Here is an 18375-nt window from a genome sequence, read left to right on the forward strand (position 1 = left end):
TCATCCACCACACACACCTCTTTCAGGTTCCACAGAACCCCACCATCACTCTCATCTCGATCACGCTCCTCACCCTGGCCCCTCAGGAACAGGGTTCCCGAGAGCCTCCGAATCGTCCTGCCTGACAAAACCCCGGCCCTGGCACGGTCCGCACCCAAACCGTGGCGATGAATGTCGCCTCGCAGACCGGCCGGGACCGAGGAAAAAAAAACCCAGCCGGGGGGGGGGAAAAAAACAGCCCCCCAGCTGGGGTTTTTTTATTCTAAATTTAAAAGTGTGTTGAAAAACCTGAAAGGCAAAAACCAAACACACAAGGTTAGAACCATTCCACACACACACACACACTCACACCTCTTTCAGCTTCCCCACAATCCCACCATCATCTCAACCACTCTCCTCACCCTGGCCCCTCGGGAACAGGGTTCCCGAGAGCCTCCGAATCGTCCTGCCTGACAAAACCCCGGCCCCGGCACGGTCCGCACCCAAACCTTGGCGATGAACGTCGCCTCGCAGACCGGCCAGGACCGAGGAAAAAAAAACCCAGCCGGGGGGAAAAAAAAAAAAAAAAAAAACCAGCTGGGGTTTTTTTATTCTAAATTTAAAAGTGTGTTGAAAAACCTGAAAGGCAAAAACCAAACACACAAGGTTAGAACCATTCCACACACACACTCTCACAGGCAAACACAAACACATAGGCAGACAACCTCTCACACACAGATACAGACAGTCACATGCTCTTCAGCTTACACACTGACTGCAGCCATTCATCAGAACACTCCACCAGTGAAGATACTTTGATACATCTTCCCTGGCTGCCGCTCCTCAACGTCGAGCCGTAGATTCGGGGAAAATTCGGTAGCGTCGGTGACCGTGGAGATCCAAAGCTGCCTCGGGACCTGCAGGAAAATGTGAAGCGGTCGGAGAGCGGCCCGTGGCTAGGAGTTATCCCCACGCCGGGCCCATAAATTTTCTGCCCAAAACCCCATAGAAAATAGATGAACCCTTAAGTTTTATGACCGTTCTACCTAACTGTGACTCTACGTGCCGGGGCGGGGCGGCTCCGACCCTAAGCGGCGCGCGGACGGGCGGCACCCCGAATTAAAATAAGATGACGCGAGGGCTCGAGACGAGTCTCCGGAAGATTAGTTCTCGAGCGCGATACGCTTAGAGGCGATGGAACCTACTGAAATGCTGCGGTCACGGAGGGAGGGTCCGATACCCTCCCTATAGAAGTCCAAGGGAATGGTATGTGAAAAGAAGCCAGGACCAAAACTGAGAAGGAAGATGGATGAGAACATCTCGCGTACTTCCTCCACTCTCAAGAAGTAAAAAGGTAAAGATGCCAGAATAAGCCCCATCCGGGCAAGTAGGCAAGTAGAGTACAGGCAATACAGCCCAGAACAATGCAAAAAAAAAAAATCACTGACATGCAACAAAGCCCCGTGACACAGAGGACAATGGACACTACAGAACATAGACACAACCTACAGAACACAGACACACGTTGAAACTGCCCAGCAGTTTCACCTGATGGACCCAAGATTCCTACTGCAAGATGAGCCAGAAGCTGATGATGCCAAAGGAAAGCAAGCTCTATGGCAATAGCACATGATGGCAAAACATAAGTCCTTACAAGAAGTTAGTACCAAAGCTGTTAAGAGGATGCTCAAGAAGCTCACTCAGTAGGCCTAGAGAAGAAGGCAACAACTGCTAGGGGACCGGGGCGATCGCTCCGGACCCAAAGGCGAGCTCCTCGGGCGAAAAGATCCACGATGACGTCGAGACTCGGAGAAGGCCGACAACGCGAATCTCGTGAGAACGCGGAGACGGGTCGGAACCGTCCTGCCCGGCAAAAAGTCGGGCGATGCTGAGGAGAAACCCTCTCCCTTTACTTCCGAGGGACCTACCCCTCTACAGCCCTCTCCTCTAAGCTAACTTCAAATTGCCTCCTGCAATTCCAAAGGGTTTTCCCTTGTCCCCCACCACCGGTCCCAACACTTAGCTTTTGGAAGACGAGCCGACAAAATCCGTCCTCGATGGAAATGAACGCACGGGCACCGTGGATGTTGATACGGTCCCCAGGGTCTGTTTCGGCGGCTGCAAAAATTCAGAAAAAAAATTCAGACCGCGATGAGACGTCCCAAAAGCAACCCCTTGCGCAAGGCCTCCCTCCCTCCTAAGTGCCAAGGCTCATCGCTTACCTGCCGCTTCCAAACTTCGGCTCTGCGGCTGCTCACGGTACCTAAGACGACAAAACAGAAAACGTCACTGTGGCTCTCGAGAATATTAATCCCCGGGGGTCATCCGCACCGGTACCCCGGCTCACCTCAAATCTTCATCCGATTCCACAGGCAGCCCAGAAAATACCTGCAAGGCAAAAAAGTACATGCTTAGTTCACCACCACATACCGCTCACCTATTACTTGCCCCGCTTAAAGGCCAACTCACCTGATTGTGTCTATTTCTTGGCATGTCCAAGGCAGCAGCAGCACCTGCAAAGAAACAAAGCAAAAAACACCCTGAAAGACTCTGAAATCCCAACCTCCCCCCTCCAATTAACCTTAAGCTTGCACCCACCTGGCTGCCAGCATCCCAGACCGGGACATCTTGCCGGTGGACCGCCTGAAATGCACAAAAAATAACAGATGCTTAGAGCCGCACCAGAAATTGATAACTGAGCAAGAAAAACTAGTTCGGTCCACCAGTCACCGCTTACCTCGCTCGCTTCACCTTGATGGCTGAGATCCGGCTTGACCTCCTAAAAATAAAGACAAAGAACAATGCTGGAACACAGCCACCATTTGCACTTGCCCCGCAAACACAAATGGTGACCGACCTTCCTGCGGGAACCCCCTCGCCCGGTCCGGGGTGCTCTGCCATGGATTTAATCCCTCCGCATCTGAAAGAAAGCCATGACAAAAGTCAAAAGGGGTGCGTGAGAACTTAACAGCTCCAGCAATCTTGTGTCAATCTAAGACTGCCATCTAGAGGCCAAACTACAGCCTACATCACAAATTACAAGTCCCCAGGCCTCGTCCTATTACACCCGTACGCCAGACCGTGCGGCAGGGCAGAGCAGCTCCGAGCCAAATTCGTGCAGACACCTCTGACACAGGAAAGGACAAAGGAGGGGATGCAACGAAGAGGGAAAACCCTCGGCGAGAAGAACGATCGCAAGGACCGAGAAAACGAGGAATGAGATGATCTAGGCGAGACCGACGGTGAGCCGACGAAGCTCAAAGAACCCTGGCAGATGAAGGACTTATTCTGAGAACCGCAAAGACGGATGCCCGAGAATCGTACGGTCAGAATGCTCTACCGCTCTTCACATTCTGACAAGTCCTAATCTGCTATAATGGATCGTTGTGGCATACAGCTGTGAATACAGCTCAGAACAAGACCTTAAAAGACATCTGACTCGACGCTTCTAAAGAGATATGCGATTCTGATGCGCCTCCAAGCTCTCGAGTCAAAGGATCGATGGTATTGGCACCGGGCCGAGGAGCGCCGAAAGCAGAGTCGCTAAGAATAACGCCCAGCGTTTCCGATAGGCATCTCAAAGGGCTAAGGCAAAAGACCTGCAACAGCAGATGCCCAAAAGACACAGAAGATACAATAGAAAGGTGACACACACCGGGACTGCTCTGCTCTGCGCACCTCGGCATCGTGATCAAAAGGTGAGACTTGCCCTTTATGTGGCCTAAGGGGCCCCTTCCTGGACATCCCCACCTCCAAAGCTGACTCAAAAATCCCTCCCGGCAAGCCCTGCCCCAACACCTCACATTCATTCCCTCAGTGGATTGTAGCCCTCAACTTATCTCTCAGACATCTGGAGATGGGAATCCTCCTCAGGCACAACAGAAGGCCGGCTCACCCTCTGGGAAGCTCCTGTCGTCACCGGGCTGTCGTCTCCTAGTCAGCCACAATAAAGAAAACCAAACGTCACTATGGGAACTTAGTGGCACATCTGCCAAAGCCCTGACAATTCCACTACTCACCGTCTCCTAAGAAGGCCGGGGTCCTCTGGCGGCACGCTTCGGCCACGCTCCGAGGCCGACGCCGTCGTCGCGGGGTATGCCTGGGTTAAAAGGCGACGAGGTGTTGTGGCGTTGCTGAAACTTAAGTGGACCCTCGCTCCTCCTCCTCCTCCCTCCCTCCCCGACTTGCCGCAACTCCTCGGCCGCTGCCGAAGGCTACCCGGACAGTACCTTCACATGGAAAAGGTAAAGGCTTCGTCGCAGAGTCCCGTGATACTTGCAGAGGACTCAGGAGGACGGCAAGACGGGTCCGTCGGCCGGTCGACGAGGAGTTCGGCGTAATACAAGTGGGCCCCCTGAAACACACAAATGACAAGGGATGCTTAGAGCTGTACCAGAACTTGGCACCCAAGGGATAACAAGTGGTTCTTACCACCAGTGACTTCTTACCTCGTTCACTTGACCTTGACTGCTGAGATCTGGCTTTACCTCCTAAGAACAAAGACAAAGAACAATGCTGTAACACAGCCACCGTTTACAGTTGCCCCACAAACACAAACGGTGACCGACCTTCATGCGGGAACCCCCTCACCCAGTCTGGGGCGCCCTGCCACAGATTTCATCCGTCTGCATCTGAAAGAAAGCGATGACAAAAGTCAGAGTCCCGCATGATAACTTAACAGCTCCAGGCATCCTATGTCAATCTAGGAATACCAGCTAGAGGCCAAACTACACCCTACATTACAGATTTCAAGGCCTTGGGACTTGTCCTACTACACCTATACACCAGACTACATGGCAGGGCAGAGCAGCTCCGGGCCAAACCCACACAGGTACCTGTGACATAGGAAATGACAAACGAGGAGACGCAATGAAGAGAGAAAACTCTGGCAAGAGGAATGACTGCCAGGACCGAGAGAATGCGGAGCGAGATGATCTCGGCGAGACCGACGAGGCTCAAAGAAGATGCTAACGGAAGGGCTTATTCCAAGAACCGCAAAGATGGATGCCCGAGAATCGTACGGTCAGAATCCTCTACCGCTCTTTGCATTCTGACAAGTCCTAATCCTCTGTAATGGATCACTGCAGTGCACAGCTGTGAATATAGCTCAGAACAAGACCATAAAAGACCTCTGACTCAATGCTTCTAAAGGGAGATGCGATTTCAGTGTGCATCCGAGCTCATCGGTCAAAAGTCTGACGGTATCGGTGCCCGGCCGAGGAACGCGGATGCTAAGGACGATGCCCGGCATTTCCGATAAGCCGGCCCCTCAAAGGGCTAAGGAAAAAGACCTAAGACGCAAGATGCCCAAAAGACACAGAACATACAATAGACAAGTAACACGACACACACCGGGACTGCTCTGCCCGCCTCGACATTGTGATCAAAAGTAAGACTTGTCCTTTATGTGGGCTAAGGGGCCCCTTCTGGGACATTCCCACCTTCAAAGCCGACTCAAAAATCCCTCCCGGCGAGGCCCAACCCGGCACCCTGCTTTCATCCCCTCTGTGGGTCGTAACCCTCGACTTATCTCGCGGACATCCGGGATGGGAATCCGCCTCTGGTGCAAAATAAAACTACCTCACTGTCCAGGAAGTTCCTGCCATCTCCTAGTCGGCTACAACAAAGAAAACCAAACACTGGTACGTGAACTTAGTGGCACGTCAGCCAAAACCTGACAATTCCGCTACTCACCGTCTCCTAAGAAGGCCGGGGTCCTCCGGCGGCACGCTTCGCCCACGCTCCGAGGCCGACACCATCGTTGCGGGGTATGCCTGGGTTAAGAAGAGACAAGGTGCTGTGGAATTGCTCGAACTTGAGGGGACCCTCGCTCCTCCTCCCTCCCTCCCTCCCCGACTCGCCACAACTCCTCCGCCATTGCCGAGGCACAGAACAGAAAGTGTAAAGGCTTCATTGCAGAGTCCCATAACACTTCGGGAGGGCTCACGAGGGCGGCGAGCCGGCTCTGTCGGCCAGTCGGTGAGGGGATTTGGCGTAACGCGAGTGGACCGACTAAAACGCGCAAATGACGACGGCCACTTAAAGTTTAGAGTACCGGCACTCGGCACCCGAGCAATAACAACTTTTTCCTTCCACCGGTCACCGCTTACCTCACTCACTTGACCTTGACTGCTGAGATCTGGCTTTACCTCCTAGGAACAAAGACAAAGAACAATGCTGTAACACAGCCACCATTTACACTTGCCCAGCACAGACAAACGGTGACCGACCTTCCTGCGGGAATCCCCTCACCCGGTATGGGGCGCTCTGCCACGGATTTCATCCGTCTGCATCTGAAAGAAAGCGATGACAAAAGTCAAAGGCCTGCATGAGAATTTGACGGCTTCCAACCATCTCGTGTGAATCTAGGAATATCATCTAGAGCCCAGCTACAACCTACGTTACAAATTTCAAGTCCCCAGGCCTTGTTCTATTACACCTACGTGCCAGGGTATGCGGCAGGGCGGAGCAGCTCCGGGCCAAACCCATGCAAGCACCCGTGACACAGGAGATGACAAACGAGGAGACATAACAAGGACAGAAAACTCTCTGCGAAAAGAACAACGGCAAGCACATCGAAGAGCTAAGGCGGACAACACGAGACGCCCAAAAGACACAGAACACGACAATAGACAGGTGACACGACACGCACCGAGATTGCTCCGCCCTGCGCACCTCGGCCTTGCGATCGAAAGCGAGACTTCCCTTTATGTGGGCTGAGGGGCCCCTTCTTGGATATCTCCATCTCCAAAGCTAACTCAAAAATCCCTCCCGGCAAGTCCCGACCCGACACCCCCGCTTTCACCCCCTCCATGGGTCAGAGCCCTCGACTTATCTCTCAGACGTCTGGGGATGCGAACGTGCCTCGGGTGAGAAAGGAAGGCCGGCTCTCGCCGCCCAGGAAGTTCCTGCTGTTGCCGGGCTGTTGTCTCTTAGTCAGATACAATAAAGAAAACCAAGATCAAAGGATGAGTTTAGTGGAAAATCGCAACAAGTCGGCCGCTCGCTCGCTCCTAAGTGCCCCTAGATTCTCAAGGCCCTGGCTTCATCCCTAGTCTAAGGCTGCGGCTGCTATTACACTAGGCACCCAGGGTAGTGAGGGACAGAGCTACGAGGCGTTTCCATAAACGCACGGGACGCGTTTGCGTGCCGTAAAACACGTAAATGCGGCCGCCGTGCTTATGGAAAAGCCTTAAGCGGCTCCCAAATAGACGCCGTTTCCCACCGTGCCGCCTTCGAAACCCCCCTGCCGTAACTCCTAACCCGCTACCCTGCTCGCCCTCCCTCTCCCGGTCACGATCCTCAACTTCCCTATCGGTAGCCTCAATCTCAGACGCCACCTATGACATGAGGCAGATCCCCTTTTGGACACAATGAATTTGCTGAGAAAATTTGAAGTATCCCACTCAACACAACCTGGAATAGCAGGAAGTTGCACTGCTCCAAAAAAAAAAAAAAAAAAACCTTAGCACAAAACTAGAAATTATAAAACCACCTTACCACCCCTAAACATGCAACCCAAATGAGTGAACTTAAATACTCACTGTGTTCAATGGTATCTTCTTACCGATGTCTTCGAAGCCTCTGTTGCTGCAGATGCCAAAAGAACCTGCTGAAATTGAGCTGAGCTAAGCAGAAAGATCCCCATCACTGAAATGAGAGGAGAGCTCTTACCCCCCTCACTCCCAGAGAGGGAATGACTTCCCTTGCAAAAGGCTGGGGTTAATATACCCCTGGCCAGGCCCGCCTCTCGTTCCCATGATGCCCGGGGAAAAGGGAGGAGCCAAATCCTGCAAGGTATAAAAGCCCTCCTAGGAGTTGCCATTGTTTGGCTCCTCTGACTCAAATTTGAGGTGAGTAAAGGGCTTGATAGAAAACTCTTCAGGGAAATGACAATGCTTTCTTTTTTTGCTTTTATATTGAGCAAAAAGGTGGCCGACCGGTAAGAAATCAAACTTTGTGTTTTGGCAACGCAGCTAGATAATTTGTTGCTAACTTGCATAATTATTCCTTAGTGATTACTGAGTAGTACTCCACCTGTGACTAAGTAGGATAGAGAAGAATAGTGATTGTATTAATGATGTAACTCTCCTTGGAACCTCTAATTAGGGCTATATACATGATAAATAAAAATAAGAATTCTTAATACCCTCCTAAGTGCTATTAGGTCCGTGCCGGGCTCGCTCCCGTACGACGTTCGGTACCGGGGCTCGGGTAGGAGCGCCCTGAAATGCAATTTAAATCCTTAAAATGCCCAAAAAGGGAGAGCTTCCTTTGATTAAACTCTTTAAAATGAGGAAACGGGCAGGAGTTGCCTCCACTTGAAGCGATACAATGGCAAATTAATGGCTTCTCCCCTTCAATTGAATCCCCTAAGCTATTGGGATAAAAGGGGTTTTCCTCACTTTAAAACTCTCTGGCGCTGGAAAAAGGGGGATTTTTCCTCAATTCAAACCCTTAGAAAGGAGGGACAACGGGGCTTCCCCCTCAATTTAAACCTTACAATGATGGAAAAGGGGGAGATGAAAGGGACCTCACATGCTGCCCCACCCGCTCGGGTGCCGCCCCTCGGCACAAGAGCTTTTCCCTGGGTGTTTTCTTGAAGCGATGCTCTTTACCCGGGTGCATCCAGCCGCTCCCCGGCTCCTGCGGAGTGCTGCGACCGTTGTTCCGAGAGCGTCTCTCGGGACGCCTCCGTTGGCCCCTCTTGACCGGCAGCTGCCCACGTAGGTGTGCCCGGGGAACCCTCTGAAAGCGACCTCTGGCAGGAGCCGCCCCCTCCTCATCCGCGCCGGTCACGCTCGGTGCTGCCGCGCCTCGGAGCGGGGGGATGAGGCGGAGAAAGGTCCTGCCGGTCGTTCCCTCCCCTATGCGGGCCGTCGTCCGCCCCCAAAATGCCGGGGTGTGGGGCTTTCTTTTCCGTGGAAAAGGACCGGCCTTCTCGTCCGGGTGCACGTGGCCAAAATTGGGATCCTGCCTCCAAAATTCCCTATGTCGTAGGCTTGTACTTACCGAGGAAATTCCCCACCGATCGCAAGCGATTACCGGTAATTGTTCTTCTGTAATCGTTACTGACTTCCGTTTCCTTTGAAGTGTTTGACGCGGCCCTCGAGGGTTTGGCCGGGTCGTTTATGGCCCATCCCGGCAGGCCCAGGCCGAACCCGAGCGCCCCCGTCACCGATCCGCCCTGAATTTCAGTGAAATATTGATATTGTTTATAAATACTCCTTTTCCCTGCTACTCAGTCTTTCCTCGTGTATCTGCAGGGAGAGGGTTTACTCCATCCTTTGATCCCGCTCGCAGTTCTCCGGCCCAAATGCCGATTCTTGCAGACACGATCTAAGCAGAAAACTACTACGAGTGTTTGCTTTTGAAGTAAAAGTCTTACTGTATGTCGCGGGTTCGGTTTGTAACCGGGCGGAAACACCAATTTAGTGTAGTGGTTTGGTCCAAAATACTCACTACTGTTTATCTGCTGTGAGATAAGAATTAGGAGAAATGCAAAGCAGGCACCAAACTTGAAAGAATATAAAGAAGTTTATTAACAGACCTAAAAGAGGGGAAAAAAAGAAAAAATTATACCACCTTCAGAACTCTCCTCCTCCCCCCACCTTCCTCCCTTCTCCCACTGACAATGTTCAAAGACAACCCTTAAGATGTTCGGTCTGTTTGCCGCTTCCATAATAACCTTGTTCAGTCCATTTAGAAAGAGAAGCCTCTTCTTGCTCATGCTATGAAAACATTATCACAACGAGACAGCCTCCCACTTCCAAATATTGTTCAGTCCATTTAAGAAGAGGAGTCTCTCTGCCTGCGTGTGAGTCCCTTCCCCCGACTTGCAGCTTTTCCCACAACTGCTTTCGAGGGTCCACTCTTGAAGTTTTTTGGGGTACAATTTTAAGGTTGAGCCGTTCAGAAACAAAAACAGAGGCCCTTCTCCTTCCCTGGGAGCAAAGGGTCTTCATCATCTTCATCGTTAGGACTATCTCTGGGAGCATCTCTAGGGACTGAGGTTTTCTCCTTTCCCGTTTGGAGCAAAAGTCCTCATCTGGTTCATCTCTCCCTGTCCAAACTTCTCATGAAATTACAGCTGCGTCAGCATCTGCCTATCTCGGCGCAGGTGCTTTTGCTTACGAGTTGAACGCTCCACCCCCCATATCTTCATGAAATTACAACAGGATACTCTGATATATCATAGCTTCACAACAGAATTTCAGCTTTAAGCATCTCCTCTCTCTCTGCCCTCAGGTTTTCAGCTCTTCACAGTAGTAAAAGGGTTAATCTCACCTCGGCCTTGCAGCTTTGCAGCTGGAATGTTGAATTTTTCTTATCGCAGTGGAGAGGGGGGAGAGCCGAGCTGCTCCGGCTGCCCACGGCAAGGCAGTGGGGGGGGGGGGGTTCCACGGCTGGAACAGGTCCATCGACTCCAGGATGGCCGTGGCCCGGCCCGGCCCGCTAGCCCCCACACGGGCCCCACAGCCACCTGTGCCAGCACCGGAAACGAGAGAGAGCTTGGAGGGGGAGTTTGCCTATTCTTAACTGTGGATCACAGAGGTGGTCACAACTTTAAGTGGCTTAGAGAATTGTCCATATTCAAACTGGCCAGCTGATAGGTTCTGTCAGTTCCCAGAGGAAACTGTAAGCACCCCTTAGCAAGGACGTCCCTTCCGGGACTATGCTTGCTAACCTATGACACTGTACATCTGGCTGTACAATTTAAAAAAATGCATCTATTGATGGTCATTATGGGAAAGCTTTTCAGAGGAGAAAATACCCATTTTGGTAGCACAGATCCCATTTTGACAATACTGCGTTTTTGTGGGTTTGGGAATCCTGCCTGTACAAGACATCTGAAAATCGGTATTTTAAAATTTGATATTTGGAAACGGGGTCATTTTGATATTTTGGAACTTGATATTCTGCTGTTTTGAAATGGAATTAATTTGGTATTTTGGAACCCGGTATTCTGATATTTGGAAACCGGGTAACTTTGGTATTTTGGAACTTGGTAATTTGTAACAGGGTTACTTTGGTATTTCTGAACGTGTTCTGGCAATTTGAAACTGGGTTACTTTGCTGCCTCTGAACGTGGTGCTCTGGTATTTTGAAACTAGGTTATTTTAATATTTTGGAACTGGGTACTGTGGTTTTTTGAAACTGTTTTTCTGGTATTTTGAAATTTGGGTTTCTATGATTTTGAACTAGGTTATTCTGGTATTTTGTTCCAAAATACCAGACAAATAACAAACAAAACAAAACCCAAAATTTTTTTGTAGGCTGTTTTTTTGGTGTATTTGTAGGCTTGCTTTTTTTTTTTTCCCCCCCCCCGGTGTTTTGTAAGATGAGCTTTTAGTGGTTTTGTAACCTCAGGGTTTGGTTTTTTTGTAATCCGCGCCTGGCAGGGACCTGGGGCGTCCCAGTCGAGTCTCTAGGCTTCGTTTGCTGTCTTCTGCTACAATTAACAGTTCCTGGCATGGGAACTGTTAAGTTGCAGACTATATGATGAGACACTTCCTGAAACAAATTAATTCCAGCTAAGTGACTCTTCCTACTCTGCAGTTCCTATACCCGGCCCGGTTTAAATCCGTACCTAGCCCGACTCCTCTTCGGTCCTCCCGTTTCCTACCGCTCCGCTCGGGGCTTTGCACCTCACGCTCTTTCCTCCCTCGGTGGCGTCACGGCGGAACGTGGCGAGGTTTTGGCCGGCGCTTGAGCTCTCCGAGATGATCTTACCGAGAATTCTTCTGCTTTTCGCTGCGCCTGCCGCAACAACGTTTGCTCGCTAAAATAAATGCTTTCCACGATGAACTGAAGGCGCGAGGCAACGAGTGCTGCGCCGTTGGGGAGGAGGATAGTTTGGCGAGGGAATTACACGGATCTGGAGGCTTGGCAGAAAGACCTCTGAATGTAGAAACTGAGGATGAGATAGAAACGAAAGCAAGTTTTGATATAGAGTAAAAGATGTTTTGCTGCGCTAGTGATCGCTGCATAGCTGAGAAGGCAAAGGTTGGAGATGAGTTGGAAGGAGATTTTTAGGATGAGGGCAAAGGTACGTGACTACAAACAAAGACCTATTTTTCACCAAGTAAATAAGTCTCAAGAAGAGCATAAGTAACTAGAAAACATGTTGTTACCAAAAAAGAGATATATTGCAGGCAGATAAGACACGTCGATGTGGCAAATAGAAGAAAGGTCTGAGAATTTTCCACTGTAAGCTTAAATTGTAACTTACTCTCGTGATTGGATAATAATGACTATAATATGGTAATGGTAGTAGCTATGATAGGCTATAAGCAAATATAAAAGTATTGTGTATGGTGCTTATTGGTTGTCACGTATTAAGATACTTGGCAAAGTATATAATGTTTTGTAACTTGAACAGAAAGCGACTTCAGGTGTGCCTACGAGCTGTAGCCGGCAGCTGTAGGGCTGGCTCTGGATACCCGCTCCCTGAACTGCCGTAACTTTGCCTATGCCGTAAACGGCTTTCGAGAGAGCCGCCTGAAGTCCGGACGTCCTTCGTAGACGCTTTTCCTATACTGCGCGGCAATATTTTTCAGCCTAAGGACAAAGAAATACTTTCTAAGGTTTGGATCCCGTTCCAGTGCAGCAGAACCAAATCGATCCGCTTCCGCTCTGAAAACATTGGTGACGCCAAACTGAGCTGCCGGCACGAAGCGCTTCGCCGTTCCTACCCCGCCTGTGCCTCGCGCCCTGCTTTGTCGTATCCTACGCTACCGTGCTATGGGCTTCCGGGCGCGAGATTCGTCCCTGAGAACCGTCACGCCGATATCCTTGAACGTTCCGACTTCAATGCCGATACTCTGAGAACCTCCTGCATTCCGTTCGCTAGTACGGCAACGAGCCCTCACCCACCCTGCATCTTCAAAAAGTAGCGTACGAGGTTTAAACGAACCTCACGGTTTGATGGGCACCGTCTGGTGAAGAAGGGGCAGTCAATAACTAACTCGTGTAAGCACAAGTTAACTATTGGGAGACAGCAAATGTTAGTTCAGACAGCAGATGCTAATTACACAACCTAAGAAGCCAAATTCACCCTAATCTTGTCAAGATAGAGGGGACAAGGATTAGCTCAGAGGCTGCTGAATCATTCCTCAAAGGACTACGCATGCCCAGGGAGAAAGGTGAAAAGTGCACTGGGAGGATGACTACTGGCCTTCATCGGAAAGACCCCCGAGGAAGAAGACGAGCCTTCCTTGGTGCGACCGCCGGGACGTACGGCGTGTGCGTGGCCCGTGTGCTAATGATATTAATGACTTCCGAGAAATAATTTGTATAACCGCACCTGTCCCAAGGAATGTGATGAATATTCATAATTTAACCCTTAATACTGTGTTGTAGGGAGCACCGGTGCGTGCGCTTGGAGGAGCGATCCCCGCGCGCCCGGCACGCCAAATAAAGCAAATACCCGCTTCTCTGACTCTGTCTCTGAAGCGTCTCCTGGCCCGGTTGCGGCGCGATTCATCCGGCGCCCCGAGACGGGACCCTCTCTGCCGGGCTGCCGGATCCAGGGCTAAGCGGACCTCCCGGTCGCGACCCTGAATTTTCAAGGGGAGCTCAGCTGTCCTTCGGCTGATGGCGGGGGCAGACAAGGACCATCTGCACCAAATTAAGGGATTTGTTATTCCTTTTAAACACAGAAATACCTGCAGGTCCGGGGTTCGAGTCCCTGAGGGTGGGTTGAAAGTCCCGAGGAAGACTGGGCCTCCCAAAATTAGTCCTGGGCAAGAAAAAAAGTACTTTTAAGGGGTTGGACCCCAACTTCTAAAGGGATTGGACCCCACTGTGAAAGGTACCTTTAAGGGGTTGGACCCCACTGTCGTGTGCTATTGTACAGCTATTTTTGTTTTGTCTGTTGCTATTCTGCTGCTGCGTGAGAGTGGACGAGACGTGCCGTCAAAGTACGAAGCGAGCGAGAGGCTCTATCTGCGGTTCCGTACCCCGGCGACGGGCTCGGCCGGAGAAAAGCGAAGCGGTTTGGCAAAGAGCGAACGAGCGTAAATCACGTAAACCGTCGGTTTGGAATTCAACCTTACTGTCCGAAGGGGGATGGATTTTAGAGGAGAAAGATTTTAGCTATTGAATTGAAAACATCCAGACCCCGGACGCCTTTCTGATATAGCTCCATCTGATTTCCCTTTTGAAATCCCGTGTTAAGTGTGAGAAAACAGTTGTGAAGCTTGTATTTGTGTACATGTATTAATTGTGAGAGAAAGTGGTATTGTACTTCTACTAGAGGGAGTGGGTGGTGTCCAAGCTGCCAGAGGAGAGAGCTTGGTATCAGACTAGAAAGAGCAGGAATAAAGAACTTGGCAGAAAATGAAAGTGCAGATGATGTTAAAGGGGAGAGGGGCAGAGAATAGTGAGAAATTTGAGAGGAGCTGGTTAGAAAAGTACAGCGAGTGTATGTAAGAAGAGATGAGGAAAAGGCAAAAGCAATGCCAAAGGTGATGGCAGAGGTCGTAAGAATCGTGGACATTGCGGTGAATAGGTTTGGGTGTTTAGTTCTCTTTCCTGCTTGGTGTTTTGTGCGGAGCTGTAAAGCTCCCGTTACGTGGCGCTTGTGCGGAGCCGAAAGGCTCCTGTTTGGAGGGCACCCGTGCCCCTGCGCCTTTTGTGTTTTGTTGTGAAAAGCCAAAATTGGCGGGTTTCGGTTCTGAGGCGAATCCGGAGTTCCTATCTCCTGGGGAACCCTCCCCTGCCACCGGTCTGTGGTTTATTGTGGAGAACTAGAATTAGCGGATTCTAATCCTGCAGCCGATTCTGCGGCTCCTGCCTTGCGGGGATGGTGTTGTCCCTGTGTGGGCCCAGGTATTTGTCGTGCGGCCTCATCTGTGGGAGCTGTAAAGAAACCTATGGGGAGAATGTTTTGCTGTCTGTCCTTGGTTAATTTGTTAGTCACCTCTCTACTCCTGGGGTGGACTTGGTAAAAAAAAAAAAAAAATTGAGATAAGGAACAATTGGTTACTAAAAGATGATTGATTACTAAAAATGCGATTGGTTATTAAAAAAAGAAAAAAGGCAACTCAAATGCCTGATTGACAGACTGCAACTCTTGCAAAACTTTTAAAAGCGGTCTCGCTCCCTCCACTGAAGAATCAATTGGAAGAAACCCCACCGAAAACCTGTGGGAGACAACAAAAGTGGTGCAACAAGCACTTCATAGAATAAAAACTAAAACTCCGCTTGAATAAGTTAATGCAATTAAACTCTTGTTTCACTCAGACTTTTTTTGGGGGGGGGAAGTTTGTTTCTTTTCTCTTTTCTAGGAATGTCAAATGTCCCGACATCAAAGATAAAGAAAGCGGTTTGAGAGCAACGAAACTGCAAGCAGCAAAATCACGCCTAGATGTGATGACCGTTGCTTCGCTGTCACTTTGTGTTAGTCCCGTAAAGTTTCACTTCTTTTGTAATAATCGGTCTAGTGGGCCAGATTTTCACTTTTCTTTTCTAGGAATCTACCAACACATGAGATGGAGCTGTGTGAAAACCAAGGAAATTTAAAGTGTCACCATAATTGCTTGCATTGTCAGTTGGTTAATGTTTGTAATTTGTTTGTCTTTTCATTGCAAGCGACATTGCAAAAGACTTTCATTGCAAGTCTTGATTTTGCAAGATCAAATAGTAGTTAAAGCATTCTACATATTCTTGAGTTTAATTTTTGTCTAACTTGTTTTGTCTTTTTACTGAAAAATGGTGTGGCTAAGGTCTTAGGGATGTATAATTTGGTTCAACCAATATTATCCTGAGAGTTGGTATAAGAATTTATACGTATTTGAAATCCTACAAATATGGACTAACCTTCCCTGTTGTGCCTAAGACGGCATCAAAATTATTATAATCTGGCTAAATTTTTGGGATTTTCTAATTAACGAATTAAAGAATCTTGACAAAACACAAGCAAATGCTACATGAGAAATGATTGAGTCCCCCTTCCTAAACCAAGAGGGATACGGAAAAGCCTTCTACCAGCTCTCAAACTAAAGTGCTGTTCAATCTCATGCCATATGTCTTAAGAGGATGTTTTAACTTTTCCTCACCCCTCCTATTTATAGCACATTCTGCAATCTCAGTTGTAGGTGCAGAATGGGATGAAGGCAATTTATTCACCAAAAAAAGAAAAAAAGGCTACTTGAGGTAAAAAGGAAAAAAAGAAAAACCTATTGGTTTTTTGTATTTGAAAGAGAATTCATTTCATTTTTAATCCCACCAAAAATAAAGCCACAGTTTGTAGTTTGTGTCAAGATTAAATGACAAGAGTGCTATAATCTGTCTCCTGGAAAACAAAGCATAGCCCTGATGTAAAGATATGTTTGCATGAGAACATTTTGTATGAAAATGTTTTGTGTGTTAGTTCTGTATCATAAAAACTAATCCTTCATAACGTATAGAATTATACAGCAGAGTAAGAATATTATTATAACAAAAACTGTACAAAGAAGCTACAACCAAAGAAGCCTCCTGAAGATACCTGACTAGGACTTTAAAGTGTAAGTTAAACCGCTAAGATAAGATAAAGGGAAAACCCATTCTTTGACCAACTCAGGCCTAGGAGAAAAAAAAAAAAAAAAAAAAAAACAACCGACCAAACAAACAAGACTGAAAGAAGAGAAATACCCATAGATAGTGAAATAACAAATCAGATGATCCCATTAGTAAGAGATGTTGAAATTCCAGGGAGATCAAAACGGGCTCCCCCAGTGATTATCGAACTACTGGAAGGGGTACAACCGGTGTCAGTTAAACAATATCCGCTAAGGCATGAAGCATGAGTAGGAATGGAACCAATAATTAGTAAATTTATCGATCAGAAGTTGTTGAGGGAGTGTAGATCTTCCTGCAATACCCCAATTCTACCGGTACAAAAGCCAAATGGAAGTTATTGATTAGTTCAGGACCTGAGGACACTTTACTCACAAAATTACAAAGTGACTGAGTGTGGTTTTCAGTTTTAGATTTAAAGCGTGCTTTCTTTTGTCTGCCATTAGCTGAAAGCGCTCAGGAAATTTTTGCCTTTGAGTGGGAAAACCCCAGAACAGGGAGAAAAAGCCAGCCTACGTGGACTGTATTGCCACAAGGATTCAAAAATAGACCCGTGATATTTGGAGATCGATTAGCCGAGGAACTGGAAGCCTGGATGCCGCCGCTTGGGGAAGGGAAGGTACGCTCTTGCGGTACATTGATGATCTATTAATAGCAACAAGGACCTGTGAAGACTGCAAGAACTGAACTGTAACGCTTTTAAGTTTTCTGAGACTAGGTAGATATAGAGTCTCTCCTGAAAAGGCTCAGCTAGTCCTCCAGAACGTTACATATCTGGGGTATGAACTGGCAGGAGGGGAGAGAGTCTTGAGAGACAACAGGAAGGAGGCAATTTGTCAAATGCCCTGGCCGACTGAAGAACCAAAGAACTGAGAACTTTTCTGGGAACGACGGGATGGCGTAGATTACGGATCTACAACTATAGACTCATTGCGAAACCTTTACACCGACTCCTAAAAGAGACTGGGGGAACTGACCTATGCTGGACACCAGAGACTAATAACGCATTTGTAACTCTGAAACGTGAGTTGATGCAAGCTCCGACACCGGGCATACCGGATGTCACTAAACCTTTTCCGTTGCTCTCACGTGAGAGACGAGGGCTGGCGCTGGGACTCGTGGCACGGAAACTGGGACCGTACAAAAGGCCGGTGGCTTATTTCTCCGAGCGGCCGGCCGAGGACAGCCCGCCTGCCTGCGTGCAATGGCAGCCGCGATCCTGAACGTAGAAGAAGCTCGCAAGTTCACGCTGGGACAGGAGATAACTGTTTTTGTCTCTCATACGGTATCAGCAGTGCTCACACAGAAAGGAAATCACTGGTTAACCCCATCTCGCTTTCTCAAATACCAGGCTGTCCTAGCAGAATCGGAGAATGTATCCAAGTAACTAACGTTTTAAGCCCAGCGGCTTACCTCCAGGGCGAGGCTGCTGAGGAGCCTGTACGGCACGACCGCGTTGAAACTGTGGAGGCGGTTTACTCCGGCCGCCCGGACCTAAAGGACTCTCCGCTAGAAAATGTGGCAAACTGGTTCGCCGATGGGAGCGATTATGTGGAGAATGGTAAGCGGCTCGCTGGGTATGCGGTTACAACCGCAGACGCTGTCGTTGAGGCAAAACCGTTACCTGTGGGGACATCGGCTCAAAAGGCTGAAATAATAGCCCTAACTCGAGCCTTGGCGTTGGCCGAAGGAAAACCTATCGACATTGGGACCGATTCGAGGTATGCTTTTGGGGTGGTACACGCTCACAGAGCTATCTGGAAAGAAAGGGGTTTATTTACCTCACAGAAAAAATCAAGCATGCTACTGAAATTGTACAGTTACTGGAAGCAG

General features: G+C 49.1%; 1 protein-coding gene and 1 long non-coding RNA gene across 2 annotated transcripts in view; both read right to left on the reverse strand.

The window, feature by feature from the left end:
* Positions 1–858: 858 nt before the first annotated feature.
* The window catches only part of LOC125320914, a 204400-nt gene continuing 186883 nt past the window's right edge, over positions 859–18375 (reverse strand). Inside the window, exons 5-7 of the mRNA XM_048293333.1 lie at positions 5674–5753; positions 3815–3912; positions 859–1315 (exon numbers count right to left, since the gene is read on the reverse strand). Of these exons, the coding sequence (XP_048149290.1) occupies positions 3849–3912; positions 5674–5753 (144 nt within the window). The 3' untranslated portion in view covers positions 859–1315; positions 3815–3848. The remainder of the gene's footprint in view (positions 1316–3814; positions 3913–5673; positions 5754–18375) is intronic.
* Positions 11587–17245, reverse strand: LOC125320986. The gene is made up of 3 exons (XR_007201375.1): positions 17059–17245; positions 13647–13720; positions 11587–11739 (listed from the first exon to the last, which is right to left on the reverse strand). It is a non-coding gene; the product is annotated as an uncharacterized LOC125320986 (long non-coding RNA).

Source organism: Corvus hawaiiensis, chromosome 2, assembly GCF_020740725.1.
Source record: "Corvus hawaiiensis isolate bCorHaw1 chromosome 2, bCorHaw1.pri.cur, whole genome shotgun sequence".
In the NCBI taxonomy this organism is placed as follows: Eukaryota; Metazoa; Chordata; class Aves; order Passeriformes; family Corvidae; genus Corvus; species Corvus hawaiiensis.